General features: G+C 32.0%; 1 protein-coding gene across 1 annotated transcript in view; it reads left to right on the top strand.

Moving 5' to 3' along the window:
- LOC127848557 (receptor-type tyrosine-protein phosphatase eta-like) overlaps positions 1–12,765 on the top strand; it is a 415,812-nt gene that overhangs the window by 389,197 nt on the left and 13,850 nt on the right. The window contains exons 24-27 of the mRNA XM_052381095.1: positions 7,871–7,991; positions 8,514–8,570; positions 10,580–10,661; positions 11,246–11,336. Of these exons, the coding sequence (XP_052237055.1) occupies positions 7,871–7,991; positions 8,514–8,570; positions 10,580–10,661; positions 11,246–11,336 (351 nt within the window). The remainder of the gene's footprint in view (positions 1–7,870; positions 7,992–8,513; positions 8,571–10,579; positions 10,662–11,245; positions 11,337–12,765) is intronic.

Here is a 12,765-nt window from a genome sequence, read left to right as displayed (position 1 = left end):
GCAGCTGCAAAATCAGCATACGATAACAGGTCAGTATTTATGACATTAAAACAAATTTTTTAAATAAAATTCATTTTAATTATTAAATACTTACCTGTTATCGGTAAGTCCCACCTCCCACCCCGCTATTCGATTAATATTTTTGTATATATATTGAAAGAATATTGAGGGTTGGTTACCGATTTTTGGCTAGGTTGCATTGCACTATGTTTAACCTGGCCTGTATTACGGTATTGAGGTGGCGGATTCCCAGTTAAAATTCCGGATGAGTTATTTCCCCTTGGAAAGTATAAGCATACGATAACAGGTAAGTATTTAATAATTAAAATGAATTTTATTTAAAAAATTTGTTTTAGTTGTTTGTAGGAACCCTGTAAATTTCTTAAGACCTTTAAACATGAAATTAAATTTGTACATTAAACAGTTTGAGTAGATTTAATAACCATTATAATAATTGCTTACGTTGACTTTCAATTATAATATGGAACCATCCGAGCATTGAATGCTGTTTTCCCCTTCCAGTCCTTCTCATATTGTTCTATCTTTTTAATTTTTGTGCCACGAGTAACTTTGTTTCTTTGTTTTGTTATTATTGACACTACCATAGTTATGACCTTTTCCTTTTTTATGAAAAAAGGCATTTAAAGGATTGTTGTTTCAATATTTGTCTTTCTCTTTTTTATATTTTAATTAAATTGTCACTTTTTTCGCTAGGTATATGCTGTAAATACTGAGATAAATGAACAGGATGGAGAACCTACAACAAAGAATGTGACTGCTCCTGCAGGAGGTAAGCTTACATGTTCAGCTAATTTAGAAGTATTTTTCACATTGTGGTATGATAATAAAATAATACATATAATATAACTGGTATTGTGTTTGAAATGTAGAATATTACACTAGTATGGTGTTCTGGAGGGAGACACTACTTGACACAACCAAAGTGACTGCTGTCAGAGACACCAAACTTGTGTAATGTTTCATTGTCTGTATACCTTTATAGCTCAAATAAGCATAAGGTGCTCAAGGTGATTTATTGTGATCACCGTATGTTCCGTGTCCATCATCATGCAGCTTGGGTTGTGCATCATAAACTTCTAACAATTTACTTCTCATATTTTTATGCCCCCGGATCGAATGATCGGGGGTATATTGTTTTTGGCCTGTCTGTCATTGTATGTGTTTGTGTGTCCCAAAACTTTAACCAAAACTTTAACCTTGGTCATAACTTTTTCAATATTGAAGATTGCAACTTTATATTTGGCATGCATGTGTATCTTATGGAGCTGCACATTTTGAGTGATATTTGGCATGCATGTGTATCTCATGGAGCTGCACATTTTGAGTGGTGAAAGGTCAAGGTCATCCTTCAAGGTCAAAGGTAAAAAAAAAATAAAAGCGGTGTTGCCAGGTAAGAAGCTACATATTTAGCTCAATCTTGATAAAACTTGATCAGAATGTTTTTTTGGCAATATCTTAAACAAATTTGAAGATGTGTCACATGAATCCAAACAAACAGGTCACCTGAGGTGATATACCTTGTTACCTTGTTACCACTCTGAAAGCCACATTCTTAACTGAATCTTGATTACACTTGGTCACAATATGTATATTGACAATATCGAGGCCAATTTTGAATCTGGTTCATGTGTGTCAGAAGACTAGGTCACCAGATCAAAACGTGTAATCGTCAGTTTTCAGTTTTTTTACCACTCAACAGGCAAAATGTTTCACTAAATCTTGATTAAACTTTGTCAATTTTTTTTATCTTTACAAACTCTAGGCCAATTTTGAATATTTAATGTGTGTGTTCAATACTAAATCATTAGGTCTTACCTTAGAAAACCTTGTACGCACTCTATTTACCATATATAAAACTGAATATTGCAGAGACTTGGTCAGAATGTTAAACTTGACAATATCTTGTCCAAGTTTGAATTTTGGTCACTAGTGAACAAATACTAGGTCACCAGTTAGAATCTTAGATAAACCTTGTTACCACTCTAGAAGCCACATTTATGAAATACTTTTTAACCTTTAGCAGAATGTATATCTTGTCATCTTTGAATCTTGGTCATGTATGTTCAAAAACTTGGTCATCAGGGCACATCTTAGAAACACCCTTTGTTCACTATATATAGACTCAACCTTTATGAAACTATGATGGAATGTATATCAATACAGCAAATATGTTATGTTTGAATCTTTGTTGATTGTATCCAAAAACTATGACACCTTGTCAAGTTCTCGATAATTTGTGTACTCAGCTGAGCCCTTTAGCGCCATCTTGACCCTCTTGTTTGATATATTAATGTTAAATACAATCCATTTAAAATTTAAGTTAACAATGCATTTTGGGGAATGATCCCATTTATTGAAGCTGACAAAACTTTCATTTTGTTTAGTAGTTTGGTTATTAGTATGATATGGAAACAGAAAATGCAAGTACCGGTAGCGAGTAAAGTTACTTGTTGGGTAACTTATTCTCGAGTTAAACAGATTATTTGTACTCTTGTGTTTTTACAATCATATATTTTAAAGCCAGAAATCAACTTGTGCAGGCTTTAAATATCATATCTAATGACTGTGTATATTTTTTTAAACTGTTGTTTTTTCTCGGCTTATTTTATTGAAAAATAATTATTTATGTTGGCCAAATTAATTTAAGAATAAGTGAAACACATTCGCTCTTAAGATTTATTAACATTTGTCTGAAGCACTAATTATTATCCTATCCGAAACTCATAACAATTCAATTGAAAACATCTATGATCCTTTTTGAAACTACAAATAATATTTTTGTCGAAATGTTGACTAAAATAATTAGTTTCAGAAAGACCACTCATGACATTTTCAGTTCTAGCATCTATGTGAATATCACAGCAGCATAGCAATATTAATAAAGCACAAATGGATGGCACAGAAAATATAGAAAAACAACCATGAAACATGTTTTATTGCTTGTTGTTTGTGAGCTTTTGATTCTTTGTAAATTTAACTGTATTGTTTGTCATAAATATATGGTTTATTCCAATAAATAACTATGTAATAACTAATACATATTATAAATAACAAAAAATATATGACCGGAGATAAACGTTTTGTTGCACATTCTTAGTCAAGTTATAATTGAATAGTTACATTTTTTTTATTGTGAAATGGTTTGATAGAAAAACTCTGAAAATTGCCATTTATAATCATTATTATAATGATAAAGTAATGTTTTCATGATTTAGACATAAGTGGACACCATTAAAGGTCATTGGCCAAACTGGTATCAAGGGGATCAATAATTGAAAATTCTGAATTAATAGTGCCACATATACAATTTCATTGTAAGAAAATAATTGATGATATTCTATTTACAAATATTATTTATTTTTGAGAATAAAATGTAAAGGTTTTTGAAAACCAGCCTTACTTAGTATTAAAAATCACTTATTTTCACAAATTACAAAGACCATAATAGTTTTTACTCAAGGGAAAAATGTACTGAAGGGAGAGTTGCCATATCTAATTGTTAAATCAAGTAAAAACTTATGACAGAAAAAGTATATGTAAGATGGTCTTAATCCTTTTATTCAATAATAATTCTGAATGCAGTTCCCAAGGTTGTTGTGGATGAGATCAATGCTCCAGTTGTGAAGCCAATCACACAGGAGCAGAACACCATCACTCTGAACATCACTGAGCAGTTCATGTTGGACGAAACTAACGGAGAAATCAAGCGCACTGCCCTCATCGGTTGTCGACAGGATAAATGTACATCCGAATTCGAAGGTACATAAAATATATATTTCATAGAATGATAGTTAAAAAGTCCTTTATTGTTTTTTGTTGTCCGTTTGTATGTTGTTTTATAAAACTGTTTCGTAAACATTTCCTTTTAACTGGTGCCCAGATCTAGTTAACCCTTTACCACTTAGATACGTATTTTGACACATTTGTTTCCCATAGAAAGTTTAATTTAATTAAAGACCTGCGTTACTTAATTCAAGTTTTAAAGGCTTCATTTCCAACCCTAAGATACTGATGAACAGCAAACAGCATAAAACCTGAACAGACTGCAAGTTACTTGAAGGCTGTTCTGGTTTTATGCTGGCTGCAAAAGCCATTTTAACTTTGCTTTTATTAAACACTCTTGAGGCTACATATTGGCCCAATTATCATGACTTTGGCAGACAATTGTCCCAATTATATCTAGGAGGAGTTTTAAACTGGGTTGCTAAGAGTCAAACACTGAGTCACAAGGTCTGATTAATAAAAGACTTATATACAATAAAGAAGCCTCATTTATTGCATAATCTTTATGAAACTTTGTGAGAATGTCCTAATGATACCTCTGCAGAGTTTGGGTCATGTAGAGTAAAAAAACAAGGTCACTAGGTCAAATGAAACATATGGGGTCAAAACCTAGGTCAAATTAAATGAAAATCTTGTTAAAAAACTTGTTAAAACATTGTAATTCACATTTATTCTATATTCTACATGAAACTCTAGAGAACACGTTTATTGCCCACTCCTCATAAAACTCATAAAACTTGATCAAAACATTTGTTCCAATTAAATTTCAGCCGATTTCAAAACTGGGTCACGTTGTTTTTTTTTAAAGTTGGCAACTGGCTCCCATTTAAGTAAAGCATGCACATGTGAACACTCTAAAGGCCATTTTTATTTATTTAATTTTCTTAAAATTATGTCAGAACATGTGTTCCAAACAAATCTTATTTGAGTTTGAAACTGGGATCAAAAGCAGTCACTAGGTCTAATTGAAGAAAAAACTAAAATCTAGAGGGTACATTTATTGTCGAATTTACATAAAACTCATTCAGAAAATTTGTCCCAATTGTGTCTTGGGGCTGATTTCAAAACTTGGTCACCTGTAGCCAATTGTAAAATTATGGACAACTTTAGCCAATCCAAAAGATAACCTTATTATGATAAAGTCAAATACTTTGGCTTAATCTTATCGAAAAGTAAACCAAAATATGCACCTGTTCAGATATCTATTTCTTTTATACAATTGCAAAACCAAACAAGATATCCTAAAATTAAAGATAACCAAAAGTTACACAGATTTATACAATTGGCTACAGGGGTCAACAGCTTGGTCACAATGTCAAATTTAAGAAAAAGCTTGTGAACACTCTAGAAGTCAATGAAATACGGTCCCAGTCCTTTGAAGTTATTGTCACAAAGAAGCAGGGTACTTTTCCTGATGGGGTCATAGTAAAACTATTTGAACGCTTAAAAAGTCAAAGATTTTACCCATTTATCATGAATATTGCACAAAACATTAAAACTGTGTGGTTATTATACCTGGACTGAGTTTGAAAATGATTGTGGTTTGTTAAAAAATACATAAGCATGATAATCTGTTTTTATTCTGCACACTTCTTATTAAATATCATTCAAATGCTATGCTAACAATGCTAAAATATGTTCAATCTTCGTTTTCCGAAGCTGAGATTATTTACACAAATGGCTCTTAAAAAAAATTGCCCCATTGGTGCAAAAGGTGACATTGAAATAAGAAGGCACATGGTACCTTTTTGCACGAATGGGGCATTATCTTCTTATTTTTTGTCCAAATTATGTTGTTGTTGTTTTTTTAAATAAACATCTCATTGATTAGGAAATTTTAAGATGTAATAAGGTACAAATAAAGAATACCTTTTAATCAGGGTCGGCCATGAAAACTGTTTATTTGTGAGTTTAACATTTTCTAGTGCACAGAAAAAGCGCTATATGGCAGATATCTGACATTGACAGTATGGCCAAATGGAAGACGGCGTCAGCCAATGATTACACGCCCTGGAGAATCACCAGGAATAATTGGTGGCCAAAGGGGACTTCTGGTACATTTGATTGTTGTTGTTTTTTCTGGATGTTTAACAGTATATTTCAGTGGTATTTGACAGGAAGTTAACTTATTCACACTTTTCCAGGGAATGCTCGAAGCTGTTGTTTGCATGTTTTAAATCCCAGACTTCTGTCAGATTAATAAATTTAAAATGTAAAACAAGGGTGTAGTGCTTTGTCCAAATCAGGACCAATTGATTGGATTAATGTGGTATTCTAAAGAATATGTAGGTGTGTTACATAGAATATCATGTGACAGCGTCCCTGATATTTATATATTGGTATGAGCTTTTATCAGAATGCTTTCTCTTCTAATGTTTTGTAAAAACAATATTCCATTTCAATGTTGTTCAGGGCGTCGGCGCAGGAATGTTGGCAACAGCATCACGACATTTACAGTGGGATCTGAAACATGTACGCAAGATAATGATTATTGTAATGGGCCACTTGCTGCTGATACCTCTTATATGTGAGTATTGACAATGGAAATATTAAAATGTATTATTTACCTGTTTCAACTCTTAACAAAGTACATGCTTATTCATAGGTATACCTATTAAAACAAAAATTATGCTTATCTCTATTTTCTTATGCCATATCACCATTCCCTATGGCAAGAAATCTTATTTATTTAGAGATCGTTAAGTAATCATAATTAATTATAATAGCGAGAACAATGCATGATGTCTATAGGGAATACATTCCAATTCTGTCTAAAAATTTCTTTTATGTCAAAAGCAAGCCGTTTAATTGTTGAATTTGACCTTTCATATGATGTACCTTTTAGTGAGACAGGTGACCTTGACTTTTGAAGTAAGGAAACAGGTGTTGCACGCAACACATCATCTTATGATTGTTGACATGTGTGCCAAGTTATTTTTAAATCCATCAAGAAATGGCAAATTTTAACAAGACATGAGGGTTTGCAAAAACCCATGGGTAGTGCGACTTCTATATGCTTCCTTCTTCAAATGCGGGCAAAAAAACTACAACTTTATTTAGCATTTTCCAATCCACAAAGCCAAAAAGTGTTAAAAATTGTTGAGAAGAATTTCAAAAATATTTTGATAACAACGTTAAGTAACTGTTATTTACAGATTTGTTGTTGTGGCGTGCACAGGTGGAGGCTGCTTATTAAGCAAAGACTATGGACCTTATAGAACTAAGGCTGGTAAGCAGATTGACAATGCTTTGCAACCATTACATATATATTTTGTACTTTATCTTGAATAGTTTTCTATATTTTCTAGTAAATCAGAAATTTCTGTTTTTGTTTTTTAAAATGTTATTTGAAACCATGTCTCATAATAAACACAAAACAAGTTTAGATTTATGTCAGGTTTTCTTTTAAATTACAAATGTACATAGCCAGCATCATAATGATTCTGAGGGAAAAGAACACTAAAGATATGAGTCACTTGGTCTATAATGTACTTCTACTATTAATAATACATAAACATGTATGAACTGCAATCTTCAAATTATTTCAATGCTTTCTACTTACATAACATATATATACAATTTAAATTATTTTTTCACATATATAAAATAAATATGTTTCCATAGTTACTCTATGCTAATACATGTATTCTATTTATTTTTATTAGTATGTTATGCACTAGATAATCCATTTTTCCACATTTATTTGTTACAAATATTGTTTACTTCCCATTAATTATAGGAGCATAATATTAAAAATGTCATTTGTAAGCGGATAATTAAGATTGCCACCCAGTCACCTAAAAAGTGTGCTATAATTATTTTTTTTCATTCACTTTCATATTAATACCTTAGATAGTTATGTACAATAAATATGATTGTATGATCACTACCTTTTAAAATGACCTTAAGATATTTGTAATATTATATTGTGAAGACCGACAATGCACGATGATCTATACATTTTATGCATTTGATATGTAATGCATCAAAATTATTCTTGATGTTACTCTTAAACTTTTATCAAGTACATAATTACTAACAAAATGTGTATCTGGTGTTTTTCCAGTCCCTGATGATAAGTCCAATGTTGGCATGATAGTGGGCATTGTTGTAGGATGCTCTGCAGCACTCATCATCATCATAATTGTCATTGTTTTCCTACGTCGCAGAAGGAGCAAAAAACCAACGTGTGTATTGTTTCTCATACGCTTCCAAATTACATTAAATTATGCCAAAAAGGCTATGATTTATAATCAGTACTGGTGCTGGGATTTTACCACAAAAAATAGTCTTGACTCATCATTTTATCTTAATAATGCTTATTTTAAAAGTAAGTTTTCCATGTTAAGATGTATGCTTAATTATATTGATGAACCTGAGCTGTGATTGATTGACTATTTTATTTCTCACATTTATGTGTGAAGTGTATGCTATAGTAAATCTGATGTGCCTAAACTTAGCTTTATTTCAGCACTGCCGAAAAAAACTTCAGTATAATGATGTCACTATATTAATTACTTTCATTAAGTTTTTTTGCTTTTTAATTTGAATCTAATTTTTTGTTTGAAGTGAAATACTATCGATTTCAAAACTCTCAAAACTGATGAACAGCCTCAACACTGTATAAGGAAGGCCCAGAATTTGCTGCTATATTTTCTAACATTTCAATGAAACGTTATTGTTTAAATGTTGCATATTCTTCATTGCAGTACCCACTTTTCTGGTGGTGATATTGATATCCTGGAAGAAAAGGTTGTTAAAAACAGGTATTAATGTTATCAGACCATCAACCAAGTCATAGTTGTATGCATGGCAATGTATGACTGTGTTGCATTGCATGACATTGTACATCAGAGTTTTATTACATAGCAGTGCAAATCATTGTTGCATTACATGCAAGTGTACATCAGTGGTGTGTAGCCTAACCTGACCGTGTTTATAACTTTTGCATTACAAGGCATGGAAAATCATTGTTACATTACATAACATTGTATATCAATTTAACATTACATGAAATAGTAAATCAATGTAGCATTACATGACATTGTACATCCATGTTACACTACATGACATTGTACATCAATGTAGCATTACATGAAATTTTACATCAATATTTCAGTACATGACATTGTACATCAATGTAGCATTACATGACGTTGTACATCATTGTTACATTACATGACGTTGTACATCAATGTAGCATTACATGATGTTGTACATCCATGTTACATTACATGACATTGTACATCAATGTAGCATTACATGAAATTTTACATCAATATTTCATTACATGACATTGCACATCAATGTAGCATTACATGACATTGTACATCACTGTTACATTACATGACTTTGTACATCAAAGTAGCATTACATGACATTGTACATCAATGTAGCATTACATGACATTGTACATCAATGTAGCATTACATGACATTGTACATCAATGTAGCATTACATGACGTTGTACATCCATGTTACATTACATGACATTGTACATCAATGTAGCATTACATGAAATTTTACATCAATATTTCATTACATGACATTGCACATCAATGTAGCATTACATGACATTGTACATCACTGTTACATTACATGACTTTGTACGTCAATGTAGCATTACATGACATTGTACGTCAATGTAAGATTACATGAAATTGTACATCAATGTAAGATTACATGACATTGCAAATAAATCTGGCATTATATGACATTGTGCATCGATGTAGCATTACATGACTTTGTACAACAATATTTCATTTTATGACATTGCACATCAATGTAGCTTTACATGACATTGTACATCACTGTTACATTACATGACTTTGTACATCAATGTAGCATTACATGACTTTGTACTTCAATGTAAGATTACATGAAATTGTACATCAATGTAAGATTACATGACATTGTACATCAATCTATCATTACATGACATTGTACATCAATCTGCAGGGTTCTCTTTTGGCCGTTTTTTTGGGGCTGAAATTCGGCCTCATTCCCCCCTTAAAATAGTATACTTTTTTCCCCTATTTCAGATATATAAAAAAATTACTTTTATACCTATTTTGCCAGCTGGTACCTTGCTATTAACCTTTGACTAAATGTATATTTATGTAAATTACATTAAAATATAGCAATTTTAAGTGTTGAATGGTTGGTGAAAAGATCTTCTAAAATTCCCCTTTTCGCCCAAAATGACGCGAAATTCCCTCCTCTAAAGGCCACGGCCCCAATCCCCAAAAGTGTAGCACGTGCCCTAATCTAGCATCACATGAAATTGTACATCACTGTAACATTACATGAAATGGTACATTAATGTAACATTACATGACATGGTACATCAATCTTACATGAAACTGTACATCAATGTTTTATCACATGATATTGTGCATCAATTTTGCATTGCATGTATTTAATTGTACATCAGTGTTAAATTACATGAAATTGTACATCAATGTAGCATTACATGACATAGTATATCAATTTAGCATTCCATGTACATTACATTACATTGTACATCTATGTTACATTACATGAAATTGTGCATCAATAGAGCATTACATGACATTTACATTATTGTTACACGACATTGTTTATGGTAGTTGCATTACATGACATTTTTTAGTAGTACTGTTCATTACATCATGGTGTACATCAATGTTGCGTAACATGACAAAGTATATCATTGAGGCCTTATAAACATCAGTAAATTATTCCATTGATAACTCTTCTTGATTCTTTTACCCCGTATTTATATGTATGTTTTCAGGCCAATTCGACTTAGTGAATTCAACACTTACTTGGCTACGATGAAAAGGGATTCCAATCTCAAGTTTTCTTCTGAATATGAGGTAAATCTTAAACCAGCGATGCAAATCAATGAAAAAGTAATTTAAATTACACCTATTTAAACTGAAATGTTAATAAATTAACAATTATTTTAGTCCCATTATTTTCAATTACATGTTAATCACATTCTGAATGGTAATGATATCAATGACTGGCATTTGCAATGGCATATTTTATAAAATAATCACAGTTTTTGATGTGACCAGTAAGAAATAGTCATAGCTAGTTCATATATATTTAGTCTGCTATAAAGGAAGTGTGCTCTTATAAACAGCAGACCATCTTGTATTGGCATATAAGATATGTAAATTTGGTTTGAGATTTGTTGCAGGAGAAGATTAAAATTACAAAATTCTGTTTGTATATTTTTGTTTTCCATGTTTAACGCATTATTCTGAAGTGTATGGATTATCCTCATTAATGAGCCTCCGTACAACAATATTGAGTTATGACAAGTTAATGCATAAATGTGTTCCTTTAAAGCAACTCCTGTTGGAGAACTTTTAAGTCTTAAAGTACCTGCATATCATGTCAGCCTGTTACACATAAATGATTTTGTCTTTGAATCATTTTTTCTATTTTTTAGGACCTGAAAACTCTGAGCCCGAAGTTCTCAACAGATGCCTCTGACATGGAGGAGAACAGGCCAAAGAATCGATACATCAACATCATACCATGTAGGGGACAAATATTCATATGAGCCTTGTGCTGGAAAAAATGGGCTTAATTCATATTTGTTAAGTGACACTTTCTGCTTTTGTGGATTTGTTATGCCCCCGGTAGGGTGGCATATAGCAGTAAGAACTGTCCGTCAGTCCGTTTGTGCGTCCATCCGAAAACTAACATTGCCCATAACTTTTGCAATATTAAAGATAGCAACTTGATATTTGGCATGCATGTGTATCTCATGGAGCTGATTATTTTGAGTGGTGAAAGGTCAAGGTCATCCTTCAAGGTAAAAGGTCAAATATATGGTTTCAAAGCAATGCAGTAGGGGGGATTGTGTTTCTGACAATCACAGCTCTTGTTGTATAAAGAAGTTATCTACTAAATAAAAATTGACTTATGACGGAAAGTGTTGTCTCTGATTTGCCTGGGATGACTCTTTATGCACATGCGTTTAGCCCAGTTTTCCCAGAACAAGGCTCATATAATATCCTTGAGTAGGGAAAGTTTTATAGCAGATTTGATCATGCTGCTGTTTTTAGCATAGGTGCTTGCACCTATGCTTAAGGTATATACCACATTTTGAAAATCCACATCGGTCGGTTACCATTTATGAAGCCTTACCTGATCAAAAATCAGACGAAATATCTATTTAATTTAGCATATGGTAATTCTTACATTTTTTTGGGGGGAAACGTTTTTCTAACGTTTTCTTCCAAGAATATTGCTGACACCGTTTTTAGTGAATTTTTCTAAGACCGTTTTATGTCAAAAAATCTTCTTATAACCTAAAACAAATTTCGTTCGTAAAACAATTCTGTTCTTGTTGATAGTGACCTCACACCTAATTTATATGGGATCCCAATTTCTATTTCCTTCGTTTACTGTTCTGTGAGAGGTCAAATGTTTACATAACTGAATTAATAAGGCCCTGGTTAAAGTATATGTAACATTTCATCGGTTAATTATAAATAGAAATTAAACATATTCTCAGCAGGAAGTGGGGCATAAAGCACTTTTATTCTTTGAAAATGTGTAAAAAATGGCGGAGTACGATGAATGTTTTCTGATTTATGACATGGATTCTGACGTGCCTTTCTATGGATTTGATGAAGTAGAGTTTAAAAGTAAGAGATGTGTTAATAGAAGTTAAAATGATTTACTTTGAGCCAGAAATTTACGTTACGAGTAGAGTTAACGGTTTAAATGTGGCATCGGATTTAATGGATTCGCGTGAATTCTGGACGAGTGCTGTGTCTGTAAAATATTAAATGGAAAGCTGTAAATGTATCAAGTCGGAAAAGAAAACGGATGGTTGCATAATGGTATGCGTGAAATAATGTAATTCTACGTATTTATTTTCATAGTTATGTCATTTTGTAACCATTCACATTCGTCACTATTTGGAATTCCCGTTTCTAAAAATAGAGCATTTTGTTA

This window comes from Dreissena polymorpha, chromosome 1 (genome assembly GCF_020536995.1).
Source record: "Dreissena polymorpha isolate Duluth1 chromosome 1, UMN_Dpol_1.0, whole genome shotgun sequence".
NCBI lineage: Eukaryota > Metazoa > Mollusca > Bivalvia > Myida > Dreissenidae > Dreissena > Dreissena polymorpha.
This window is presented reverse-complemented; position numbering and strand designations above follow the sequence as displayed.